Source organism: Chelonia mydas, chromosome 24, assembly GCF_015237465.2.
Source record: "Chelonia mydas isolate rCheMyd1 chromosome 24, rCheMyd1.pri.v2, whole genome shotgun sequence".
Lineage (NCBI taxonomy): Eukaryota > Metazoa > Chordata > Testudines > Cheloniidae > Chelonia > Chelonia mydas.
Window position 1 is genome coordinate 15,077,171 of NC_051264.2, and position 13,245 is coordinate 15,090,415.

At 51.0% G+C, this 13,245-nt stretch overlaps 1 protein-coding gene across 1 annotated transcript; it reads right to left on the reverse strand.

Annotated features, from left to right (window-relative positions):
- Window positions 1–6,354: 6,354 nt before the first annotated feature.
- On the reverse strand, window positions 6,355–13,031 carry LOC102948004 (kallikrein-15). The gene is made up of 5 exons (XM_027830579.3): window positions 12,929–13,031; window positions 12,635–12,794; window positions 11,624–11,877; window positions 9,416–9,591; window positions 6,355–6,507 (listed from the first exon to the last, which is right to left on the reverse strand). Exons 1-5 carry the CDS (start codon window positions 12,966–12,968, stop codon window positions 6,355–6,357), a joined length of 783 nt encoding a protein of 260 aa, XP_027686380.2. The 5' UTR covers window positions 12,969–13,031.
- Between the last annotated feature and the right edge of the window lie 214 nt (window positions 13,032–13,245).

A 13,245-nucleotide genomic window follows, 5' to 3' on the forward strand; every position in this document is an offset into this window, starting at 1 on the left:
CAGCCTATAGATGAACAGCTCCTAACTACTGTCCAGGGTGCCTGTGTACGGCTTCCTGAGCCAGGGCATTATGGGGTAGGCTGGATCCCCAAGGGTAACTATAGGCATTTCAACATCCCCAACGGTTATTTTCTGGTCTGGAAAGTAAGTCTCTTGCTGCAGCTGTTCATACAGACCAGAGTTCCTGAAGATGCGAGCGTCATGTACCTTTCCTGGCCATCCCGCGTTGATGTTGGTGAAACGTCCCTTGTGATCCACCAGTGCTTGCAGCACCATGGAAAAGTACCCCTTGCGGTTTATGTACTGGCTGCTTTGGTGGTCTGGTGCCAAGATAGGGATATGCGTTCCATCTATCGCCCCACCACAGTTAGAGAATCCCATTGCAGCAAAGCCATCCACTATGACCTGCACATTTCCCAGCGTCATTACTCTTGATAGCAGCAGCTCAGTGATTGCGTTGGCTACTTGCATCACAGCAGCCCCCACAGCAGATTTGCCCACTCCAAATTGATTCCCGACTGACCAGTAGCTGTCTGGCCTTGCAAGCTGCCACAGGGCTATCGCCACTTGCAAGTGAACTGTGAGGGCTGCTCTCATCTTGGTATTCTTGCGCTTCAGGGCAGGGGAAAGCAAGTCACAAAGTTCCTTGAAAGTGACCTTACACATGCAAAAGTTTTGCAGCCACTGGGAATCATTCCAGACCTGCAACATTATGCTGTCCCACCAGTCTGTGCTTGTTTCCCAGGCCAAGAATCAGCATTCCATGGCATGAGCCTGCCCCATTGCCACCAGGATGGCTAAATTGCCGGGGCCCGTACTTTGAGAGAAGTCTGTGTCCGTGTCCTCATCGCTCTCGTCACCGCGCTGCCGTCGCCTCCTCGCCTGCTTTTGCAGGTTCTGGTTCTGTATATACTGCAGGATAATGCGTGAGGTGTTTACAATGCTCATAACTGCCGCAGTGATCTGAGCGGGCTCCACGCTTGCCGTGGTATGGAGTCTGCAGGAGAGCAGAGTTTCAGGGGAAGCGGTGGTTGGATGACCAGTTTTGCAGACGTACTGCACTGTCTGCTGCCAGGACACAACAGCTGAGAGGGCTGCACACTTGCCGTGGTATGGTGAGACAAGAGCAGCCGAGCAGAGTTGCAGCGGAAGCGGCAGATGACGATGTTCTTATAGAGGACCTGTGAGATGACCAGGAGAGCAGAGTGCCAGCAGAAGCGGTCATTCGGTGATGACGGTTTGCAGCCCTATTGCACTGTCTGCTGAAAGCAGTATGGCGCCCGCACGGAAAAAAGGCGTGAAACGATTGTCTGCCGTTGCTTTCACGGTGGGAGGGGCGACTGATGACATGTACCTGAAGCCACCTGCGACAATGTTTTTTGCCCCATCAGGCACTGGGAGCTTAACCCAGAATTCCAATGGGCGGCGGAGACTGCGGGAACTGTGGGACAGCTACCCACAGTGCAACGCTCCGAAAGTCGATGCTAGCCACAGTACTGTGGACGCACTCCGCCAACTTAATATGCTTAGTGGGGACACACACAATCAACTGTATAAAATCACTTTCTAAAAAACTGACTTCTATAATTTCGACCTAATTTCGTAAGTGTAGACATAAGGGTGAAATTTACTTGTATTCAGTTTCTTAATGTATTAGGCTTAGACTTGCGTGTTTTAGACTCATAGACTTTAAGGTCAGAAGGGACCATTATGATCATCTAGTCTGACCTCCTGCACAACGCAGGCCACAGAATCTCACCCACCCACTCCTGTAACAAACCCCTGACCTATGTCTGAGCTATTGAAGTCCTCAACTCGTGGTTTAACAACTTCAAGGTGCAGAGAATCCTCCAGCAAGTGACCCGTGCCCCATGCTGCAGAGGAAGGCGAAAAACCCCCAGGGCCTCTGCCAATCTGCCCTGGAGGAAAATTCCTTCCCGACCCCAAATAAGGCGATCAGCTAAACCCTGAGCATGTGGACAAGACTCACCAGCCAGACACCCAGGAAAGAATTCTCTGTAGTAACTCAGATCCCACCCTATCTAGTGTCCCATCACAGGCCATTGGGCATATTTACTGCTAATAGTCAAAGGTCAATTGATTGCCAGACTTAAGCTATCCCATCATACCATCCCCTCCATAAACCTATCAAGCTTAGTCTTGAAGCCAGATATGTCCTTTGCCCCCACTGCTCCCCTTGGAAGGCTGTTCCAGAACTTCACTCCTCTGATGGTTAGAAACCTTCCTCTAATTTCAAGTCAAAACTTCCTGATGGCCAGTTTATATCCATTTGTTCTTGTGTCCACATTGGTACTAAGCTTAAATAATTCCTCTCCCTCCCTGGTATTTATCCCTCTGATACATTTAGAGAGAGCAATCATATCTCCCCTCAGCCTTCTTTTGGTTAGGCTAAACAAGCCAAGCTCCTTGAGTCTCCTTTCATAAGACAGGTTTTCCATTCCTCAGATCATCCTAGTAGCCCTTCTCTGTACCTGTTCCAGTTTGAATTCATCCTTCTTAAACATGGGAGACCAGAACTGCACACAATATTCCAGACGAGGTCTCACCAGTGCCTTGTATAATGGTACTAACACCTCCTTATCTCTACTGGAAATACCTCGCCTGATGCATCCCAAGACCGCATTAGCTTTTTTCACGGTCATATCACATTGGCGGCTCATAGTCATCCCGTGATCAACCAATACTCCAAGGTCCTTCTCCTCCTCTGTTACTTCCAATTGATGCATCCCCAGTTTATAACAAAAATTCTTCTTATTAATCCCTAAATGCATGACCTTGCACTTTTCACTATTAAATTTTGTCCTATTACTATTACTCCAATTTACAAGGTCATCCAGATCGTCCTGTATGATAGCCCGGTCCCTCTCTGTACTGGCAATACCTCCCAGCTTCGTGTCATCTGCAAACTTTATTAGCACATTCCCGCTTTCTGTGCCAAGGTCAGTAATAAAAAGATTAAATAAGATTGGTCCCAAAACCGATCCCTGAGGAACTCCACTAGTAACCTCCTTCCAGCCTGACAGTTCACCTTTCAGTGTGACCCTTTGCAGTCTCCCCTTTAACCAGTTCCTTATCCACCTTTCAATTTTCATACTGATCCCCATCTTATCCAATTTAACTAATAATTGCCCATGTTGAACTGTATCAGATGCCTTACTGAAATTGAGGTAATTTAGATCCACTGCGTTTCCTTTGTCTAAAAAATCTGTTACTTTCTCAAAGAAGGAGATCAGGTTGGTTTGGCATGATCTACCTTTTGTAAAACCATGTTGTATTTTGTCCCAGTTACCATTGACCTCAATGTCCTTAACTACTTTCTCCTTCAAAAATTTTTCCAAGACCTTGCATACTACAGATGTCAAACTAACAGGCCTGTAGTTACCCGGATCATTTTTTTTTTCCTTTCTTAATTGTTAGCAATTCTCCAGTCCTACATACAAGCCCTAAGTTTACAGATTCATTAAAAATTCTTGCTAATGGGCTTGCAATTTCATGTGCCAGTTCCTTTTCATATTCTTGGATGAAGATTATTTGGGACCCCCCATTCCCATTAAGCTGTTCGAGTTTGGCTTCTACCTCGGATGTGTTAATATCTACCTCCATATCCTCATTCCCATTTGTCATGCTACCATTATCCCTAAGATCCTCTTTAGTCTTATTAAAGACTGAGGCAAAGTATTTGTTTAGATATTGGGCCATGACTAAATTATCCTTAACCTCCACTCTATCCTAATTTCCTTATCTAATTTCCTTAATTTTTTAAAGTTAGCCCTTTTGAAATCAAAAACCCTAGTAGCAGATCTATTTTTGTTTATCCTTCCATTTAGTTTGAACTGAATTAGCTCATGATCACTCGAACCACGATTGTCCCCTACAACCATTTCTTCTATGAGGTTCTCACTACTCACCAAAACCAAATCTAAAATGGCATCCCCTCTTGTTGGTTCAGCAACTACCTGGTGAAGGAATCCATCAACTATCACATCCAGGAAAATCTGAGCCCTGTTATCATTACGAGCACTTGTCCTCCAGTCTATATCTGGGAAGTTAAAGTCTCCCATGATCATGCAATTCCCATTAGTATTTACTTCTTTAAAAACTTTAAAGAGGTCTCTATCCCTCCACATCGGATCCCAGCGGTCTATAGCACACCCCAAGCACTGTCCCAGGGGAGGCTCTAGTAGCTTTCTTCCTCAATGTGATTTTGCCCAGACAGACTCTGTCTTATCCATTCCATCCTTCTTATTTCTTTACAGTCTGCCTCATCATTGATATACAATGCTACTCCACCACCTTTGCTTATAAGGAGGGCTTTGGAATGTATGGCCACTGGGAAGCATTCACGGACAGAGGACTGTTATCTCGAGATGGACTTCATAGAATCATAGAATATCAGGGTTGGAAGGGACCTCAGGAGATCATCTAGTCCAACCCGCTGCTCAAAACAGGACCAATCCCCAACTAAATCATCCCAGCCAGGGTTTTTTCAAGCCTGACCTTAAAAACCTCAAAGGAAGCAGATTCCACCACCTCCCTAGGTAACGCACTCCAGTGTTTCACCACCCTCCTAGTGAAAAAGTTTTTCCTAATATCCAACCTAAACCTCCCCCACTGCAACTTGAGACCATTACTCCTTGTTCTGTCATTTGGTACCACTGAGAACAGTCTAGATCCATCCTCTTTGGAACCCCCTTTCAGGTAGTTGAAAGCAGCTATCAAATCCCCCCTCATTCTTCTCTTCTGCAGACTAAACAATCCCAGTTCCCTCAGCCTCTCCTCATAAGTCATGTGAGTAGGGAGGGAAATAGACTTCTAGGATGGAGGCTGGCACAACTGATTAAGAGAGCTTTAAACTAGGAATTTGGGGGACATGTCCAGGTAATGTCCACACCGGATTTTAACATTGAGAGGGAAGAAAACAAAGTAAGAAAGGATACAGCCATGGGTAGGAGAATGGACATGAGGAAGGGTAGTGTGGATACCAGTCCAATAGGTGATACTAGTGGTAGAACGTCTGTGCCTAATCGGGTAAAGAACGTGAGAGAAGCCAAACAGCGAAAATTAAGATGTTTGTACACTAATGCGAGGAGCCTAGGTAACAAAATGGAGGAACTAGAGCTATTGGTGGAGGAAGTGAAACCGGATATTATAGGGATAACAGAAACACGATGGAATAGTAGTCATGACTGGAGTACAGGTATTGAAGGGTATGTGCTGTTTAGGAAAGACAGAGATAAAGGTAAAGGTTTTATTTTGTTTTATTTTGCTTGGTAACTTACTTTGTTCTGTCTGTTATTACCTGGAACCACTTAAATCCTACTTTTTATACTTAAAAAAATCACTGTTGTTTATTAATTGACCCAGAGTAAGTGATTAATACCTGGGGGAGCAAACAGCGGTGCATACCTCTCTATCAGTGTTATAGAGGGCCGGGAATTTATGAGTTTACCCAGTATAAGCTTTATGCAGAGTAAAACGGATTTATGTGGTGTTTGGATCCCAATGGGAGCTGGGCGTCTGGGTGTTGGAGACAGGAGCACTTGCTGAGCTGTTTTCAGTTAAGTCTGCAGCTTTGGGGGTGTGGACCAGACCCTGGGTCTGTGTTGCAGCAGGCTGGCGTGTCTGGCTCAACAAGGCAAGGTTCTGGAGTCCCAAGCTGGCAGGGAACATTGGCTCAGAGGTAAATTCAGCACGTCAGGTGACAGTCCCAAGGGGGTCTCTGTGGCCGAACCCGTCACAGTAAGTGTCAGGACCTGCTGCAGAGCCAGTCTCCAGGCAATCTAACGAGCACAGCTGGCCTGTTGGAGGCTGCCTAATGGGCTACCTTGCCTGATTGATTGGAAGAGTCAGTGGCCAGCCGCACTAGCTCCTGCACCTGCTTGTCCCCAGCCTTGTTCCCGCCTTGCCTCAGTCCAGATGACCCCTAACTCCAGTTCTGACCCTGATTCCAGGCTACTGACGCCAGCCCTAACCACTAGGCCCGACTGCTGATCCCATCACAAGGCACAGCCCCCCCCCCGTGGCCTGGTCTCGTGACAGCATGGGAGCACGCTTGAGAATCCCGCTGGGGTTTAGGCATGAGCGACTGGCGCCTTGTTAGAGGTGGGGCGGGGCTGGGAGTTAGGCAGGACCAGCCGAAATGTAGGTGCCGGGGGAGGTTAGGGATGAGCAGGGGTCTCGTGCACGTAAGTGTTGCATGGGCACCTGAGTCCCTAGGTGGATCGAGCTGCAGGCGTGGCCATGCGGGAAGGAGACACCAGAGAAGCAGGGCCACAATTGTCACTGTTTTATTCTGCGGTCTCCCCGCCAGCGCTCCCGTCCTGGCAGGCACGGTCAGCCAGTTCTCATGGTCTCCCGCAGCCAGCTGATGTAGTTGCACACCTTGACGAACACGCCAGTCCGGTTGGGTTGGGAGCATTCTTCGAAGCCCCAGGAGGCGACACCCTGAAGTTCCCTCTGGCAGACGAGTGGTGAGCCAGCATCTCCCTGCAGGGCAAGCACCGCAAAGTGTGTCCATAGGACAAGCATCACACGTAGAGAGCCCAACCCTGGTCCCTCATGGGACAGAGCTAGGCTTCACTCCCCAGCACTGCCTTTCAGAGAGAATGTGCCATGCCTATCATAGAATCATAGAAGATTAGGGTTGGAAGAGACTTCAGGAGGTATCTAGTCCAATCCCCTGCTCAAAGCAGGACCAACCCCAACTAAATCATCCCAGCCAGGGCTTTGTCAAGCCAGGCCTTAAAAACCTCTAAGGATGAAGATTCCTGCACCTCCCTAGGTAACCCATTCCAGTGCTTCACCACCCTTCTGTTGAAATAGTGTTTCCTAATATCCAATAAAAAGAAAAGGAGTACTTGTGGCACCTTAGAGACTATGTCTCTAAGTCTCTAAGGTGCCACAAGTACTTCTTTTCTTTTTACGAATACAGACTAACACGGCTGTTACTCTGAAACCTAATATCCAAAGTAGACCTCCCACACTGCAATATTGCTTCTTGTTCTGATTTACCTGGGGATTGGTCCTGCTTTGAGCAGAGGGTTGGACTAAATGATCTCTTGAGGTCCCTTCCAACCCTGATATTCTATGATTCTATGATCTGCCACCACTGAGAACAGCCGAGCTCCATTCAGGTAGTTGAAGGCTGCTATCCACTCCCCCCTCACTCTTCTCCGCAGACTAAATAAACCCAGTTCCCCCAGCCTCTCCTCATAAGTCATGTGCTCCAGCTCCCTGATCATTTTCGTTGCCCTCCGCTGGACTCTCCAATTTGTCCACATCCCTTCTGTAGTGGGGGGCCCAATACTCCAGATGTAGCCTCACCAGTGCTGAATAGCGGGGAATAATCACTTCCCTCGATCTGCTGGCAATGCTCCTACTAATGCAGCCCAATATGCCATTAGCCTTCTTGGAAACAAGGGCACACTGCTGACTCGTATCCAGCTTCTCATCCAGGTCCTTTTCTGCAGAGCTGCTGCTTAGCCAGTCAGTCCCCAGCCTATAGCAGTGCATGGGATTCTTCCTTCCTAAGTGCAGAACTCTGCACTTGTCCTTGTTGAACCTCATCAGATTTCTTTTGGCCCAAGCCTCCAATTTGTCTAGGTCAATCTGGACCCTATCCCTACCCTCCAGCATATCTATCTCTCCCCACAGCTTATTGTCATCTGCGAACTTGCTGAGGGTGCAATCCATCCCATCATCCAGATCATTAATAAAGATGTTGAACAAAACCGGCCCCAGGACCAACCCCTGGGGTACTCCGCTTGATACCGGCTGCGAACTAGACATCGAGCCGTTGATCACTACCTGTTGAGCCTGACAATCTAGCCAGCTTTCTTTCCACCTTACATCAGAGGAGTAGCTGTGTTAGTCTGCATCCACAAAAACAACGAGGAGTCCGGACTCCTCGTTGTTTTTATCCACCTTATAGTCCATTCATCCAATCCATACATTTTTAACTTGCTGGAAAGAACACTGTGGGAGACAGTATCAAAAGCTTTGCTAAAGTTAAGATATGGGCTTGTGTAACCTACCGCATCCAACACCCTGCGCCAGTCACAGAATCTATTACACCTGAGCTGGGCTCTTCAGTTCAGGAGGGTCCAGCGTTGGCCCCGGGCCCACTATATAGCCACTCCCTGCCCTCAAGAAGTTACAATCTAAATGGACTAAGGGTAGGAAGGGAAACAAAGGCAGGAAGGGACTTGCCCAAAGTCATACAGGAAATCAGCGGCAGAACCAGGAAAAGAACCCAGGAGTCCCGACTCCGAGCCCCCCTGCTCTAATCCACTAGACCCCACTCCCAGAGTTGGGGCTAGAACCCAGTAGCCCTGACTCCCATTCTAGGGTGCTAGCCCCTGGGCTCTTCTCCAGAAGGGCTGGTGAAGGAAGACCGTTTGGAAGCAAATGAAGACAGCCGGGCATCGGAACAATCCCAGCGCCATTAACGAGCTCCACCACCAACAACCCAACATGGCCGCACAAGAGCTGCCCAGCAAACGGCCATGTCCAACTTGGAGGGGCCACAATCTCGGGCTACTTCCTCCACGTCCCTGTTTGCCCCGGAGAGCGGAAACCCGCCATTTCGCAGGGGGGAGGGTTCAGCTGGAAAAGTCGCGTCCGTCCCGCACGGCTGGATCTGTATTGATCGGATGCCAAGAGAGTAACCCCAGTCTTTGGGCTAAAACTAGGGTGACCAGATGCCCCAATCTGAGGGGCTTTGTTTATATACGCAATGGTGACCCCTCCCACCCCAAAAAGTGTCCCAATTTTTCACACTTGCTATCTGGTCAGCCCAGCTAAAACACTTCGGGCCGAACGCCCCTTGCCGTCGCTGCTGGGAACTGCGGGATCACCGAGCGTGTCCCCCAAGCCAGGGTGAGGTGATGGGACAGTCGATGGTTTGAAGCATTTTGAAGAGAGAGTTAATTTGTCATTTCTCGCCCCTGATCTGTTCCCACCAGCCCCTTCTAGTTGTTTTTGCGTGAAGCGGAAGCAGAAGGGACGGAGCGGGGGGAGGGATAGCTCAGTGGTTTGAGCATTGGCCTGCTAAACCCAGGGTTGTGAGTTCAATCCTTGAGGGGGTCATTTAGGGATCTGGGGCAAAAATTGGGGATTGGTCCTGCTTTGAGCAGGGGGTTGGACTAGATGACCTCCTGAGGTCCCTTCCAACCCTGATATTCTATGATTCTATGAGAGAGGATGGCTGAGATCATTGGCTCTGAGCTCTGGGACAGCCCAGGCTGTGGCAATCTCAACCACTTCTGCAGGCTTGTCCCACCCCCTCTGTCCTACCCCAGCAGGGGGCTCCACGCCCCAGACACCCCCCAGCCCACCCCTCCATCTTGCCCCAGGGTGGGGGCATGCCCCATTCACCTACCCACATGTCCCTCACCTGGCAGGAGTCGGTGCCCCCGTGGATCACGCCGGCACAGATCATGTTAGGGGTGATGCGGTTGGGGTGGGTGACCTGGCATTCGGTGTCAGACAGAACTGTGATATTCCCACAGAGCAGGACGTCGGAGTGCAGCAGCTGATGGGTGCAGTGAGACTGGTCTGGAGACTTGTGACCTGCGGGAGAGAGAGTGAGTGAGAGTCTCCTAATTTCCAGTAAATGCTCAGCCCAGGCTGGGATCCGGGAGAGCTACGTGTGGCTCTTCTCTATCATCTATCTATCAATCTAGCCCCATACACCCCCTCTATCTATCTATCTATCTATCTTGGGTCCCTTTCTCATGTAGCATCTATCTCTGGGTGTCAGCCTGGTGCCTCTCACTGCCTTCGTGTCGGCTCCTAAGGGAAGAACACAGCTTCAGCTGATGGATTCCCCTTCACCCCCATCCTAGATTCCTGACTCACGCTCTGGCTCCTCTGCTGAGCTCATAGATTCATAGAGTTTAGGCCAGAGGGGATCGTTCGATCGTCTAGTCTGATTTCCTGTATGGCAGAGGCCAGAGACTCTCACTCAATTACCCTGCACTGCGCCCAAAGACTTTAATTAGACCGACGCATTTCAGTCCTCAGGAGATCAAACCGCTGTGTGCCACAGGCCGAGAACAGGCGAGATCGAGGGGCTACCAAAGCAGAAGACCACGGTAACTGAGGGAATTCATCACCTGAGATACACTCAGATTATCGCAGAAGGCGACCCACGCCCCACATTGCAGAGGGCGGCAAAAAGTCCACCCATGGTCTCTGCCAAATCAAACCAGGGGAAAATCCCTCCCCAACTCCGAATCTGGAGATCAGCTGCACCCTGAGCAGGTTGCTCTTTGGGGGATTCTTATTCAAAAAATGGCAATTTCTTGAAACGGAATCTTTCCCGGCAACAAGGTTGCGGCTGCGATGAATTTCCCAGTTTGCTAATTCTGGAGATAAAAACCCATTTAAAACTTTTGACATTTTCCCAGCAGGACTCGCCAGGTTTTTTTCACTTCAAAAACCATTTTTCAAAATTGAAATGAAAAAAAAAAAACAAGTAAGCTCAAATTTGATTTCTTTCCCCCCCCCCCTCGGATTTTCCATTTCGGAAAGTTCGAAATTGAACCCGAATCAGATTTTCCTTCCTGAGGCTGGAACCAGGGGAGCAGAGCGGAGCGGGCTGGGGCCGGGTCGCTCCACTTCCCATCGCCCCATGAGTGCGGAGTCGGGCCTGCCCTGCACTGACCAGGCAGCAGGAAGTAGAGCAACCAGCCCCAACCCGCTCCCCTGTCCCCCAAGCCTGCTCCTGCCCCCCTGCAGAGGCCTGGGGCCAGCCCCCTCCCCCCATTGGGGGGGGAGCTGTGTAGGGCACCAAAATGGCTAGGGACGGCCCTGTCCTGAGATTTAATCTAGATCTTCTCCAGTGTAGTTTGACCCCGTGGCCTCTTGTCCTGCCCTCTGTGGCGAGAGAGAACAACTTTTCTCCCTCTCTTTTTTGGAAGCTTTTCAAGTATTTGAAGACCCTGATTGTGTCCCCCCTCCAAATCTCCTCTTTTTCAAACTAAACATACCCAGTTCCTTCAGCCTTTGCTCGTAGGGCTTCGGTTCCATCCCTTTGATCATCTTTGTCGCTCGCCTCTGGATCCGTTCCAGTTCCTCTACATCCTTTCTATACACAGTCCTGGGTTTACAATGGCGCCGTGGCACTGGGCCCACGCTCAGAAGGGGCCGCAGCGCCCAGACCACGGGCCTGCCCCCTACTCTTTCCTGAAGCCCCGCACACCCCTTGCTCCTCTCCGCCCCCCCCTCGTGCGAGCAGTGCGTGGGGCTTTGGGGGGAAAAGGCCGAGTGAGAGAGGGAGCTCTGTGCAGGGCATGGGAGGGGCCCCGGTCCAAGCGCCGGGGTCCGCAAAAGGTGAATCTGGCCCTCACTATATCGCAGTGACCAAAACTGGACACGGTCCTCCAGCTGAGGCCTGACCAGCGCCGAGCAGAGCGGTGTTAACGCAACCTAACACTGCATTCGCTTGTTTCGCCCCAGTGTGGCACGGCTGACTCGTGTCGAGGTGGCGATCCACCCCCAGCTCCCAGATCCCCGTCCCGCGGAAATTTGGTTCATCACCCTCCCTGGTAGAAACCTGGGCCTTGGTTTTGGTGTTTTGGTTTTGGCTTTGCTCCTCTACCTTTCTGGAAGGCGCTGGAGCCCCACCCGGAAAGCACACAGGTCGAATCGGGGCGGGGGCAGTTCCTGGGCAGCGGGAGTGGCTTAACTTCGCCGTTCGTGTTGGCCGGCACCAGGAGTTTCACCAGCATGATGTTGTTCTGGCTGGTGCTGCTGTTGTACAAGGGGTGCGGGATGAGCCGGGAGCTCATGGTCAGCTGCTCTGACCAGTCTAGATGCCACAGATTGTGCTCCCCCAGGCGGACGTTCAGGGTGCTGCAGAAGAAAGGGGACGTGGTCACGGGGGACGTGGCTGCGTGAAATGCCGGCCACACTGAAACCCAGGGAAAAACTCCATTTGACTGCGAGGGGGCCAGGATGGCCTCCTGTGCAGCCCAGTCCAGAGACCCTCCCACAGGGATTTCTGCCTCCTGCGCAGATCTGGGGGTCGAGCTAGAGCACCCTCAATGCATCCCCAAGGGAGGTTCTCCAGCCTGAGCTATGCAGGAGGGGCAGGATGGATGGGCAGAATGGTCCCTTCTGGCCTTGGAATCTATGAGACAATGAAAGGGATAGAGTTAAGGGCATTCACACAAGGGGTGGAGTTAAGGATGTACATACACCGCCACCCGCACGTACAAGGGGCAGAGTTAAGGGCACTCACACAAAAGGGGTGGAATTAAGGGCACTCACTTAAGGTGCTGGAGTTAAGGACACACACAAGGTGGCAGACTTAAGGACACACACTTACTCAAGGCGGGGTGGAGTTAAGGGTGAATCCTTAAGTGATCCTTAAGTGTGGGACTTAAGGATACACACATCCAAAGGGGCAGAATTAAGGACACATCCACCCAAGGGGCGGCGTTAAAGTCATTCACACCCAAGAGGTGGTGTTAAGGACACACACACCCAAAGGGGCAGAGTTAAGGGCAGACTGGCGAACCCCCTTCCTTTGGAAGAACAGTCCCTGCAGCTCAGAGGGCTCCCCCATGCTGACCAGCCCCTTGACCCCCCAGCCTGGGGACAGACTTACCGGCCGGTGTTGCACCGAGCAGCCGTCACCACCCACTGGTTGTGTATCAGGGTGCCGGTGCACCGGAAGCGGACCCCATCAAAAAGCGCTGCAACCCACGGCTGGGAGTGCTCCCGGCACTGGAAACCCCGCAGGATCCGGGGGATGTCCTGAGCCATGGCTATGGGGGAGACAGGCAGGAGTTACAGCTGGATGACCAATGGTCATCTCACGTGCCCACACACGCGGAAGCCCACCTCCCCAGCACCCGCAGACCCCCCGCAGAGAGACCCATGTACAGACACACACACGCACCCCCAGTCACCAACAGCAGCGCAAGGCCCAGCAGCTCCATGACGCTCAGTTGTGGTGATGGGCAGGGCAGAAGGCTGCTGGCTCTGGGGAGGAGACAGAAAGGGGCTTGTGAACGGAGAATTGACCCCCCCCAAACCCCACCCCCATCACACAGCCTCCACCACTGAGACCTGCTGATGGTTCTGATATTGGCATACAAAAAGGATAGCATCTGTGGGCCAGATCCTCACATAACTCCACCTACAGCTGATTGACCCCAGCTGGGATCTGGCCCCATTGACTCCAATGGAGCTACGACCCATTGACCCCAGCTGGGA

Coding starts and splice junctions, on each gene's coding strand:
- LOC102948004 (XM_027830579.3), bottom strand. CDS start 12,968: ATGGAGCTGCTGGGCCTTGCGCTGCTGTTGGTGACTGGGG. Junction 12,795..12,928: donor GCTGCTGTTGGTGACTGGGG/GTGCGTGTGTGT, acceptor TCTCCCCCATAG/CCATGGCTCAGGACATCCCC. Junction 6,508..9,415: donor GGGGCACCGACTCCTGCCAG/GTGAGGGACATG, acceptor CTTGCCCTGCAG/GGAGATGCTGGCTCACCACT.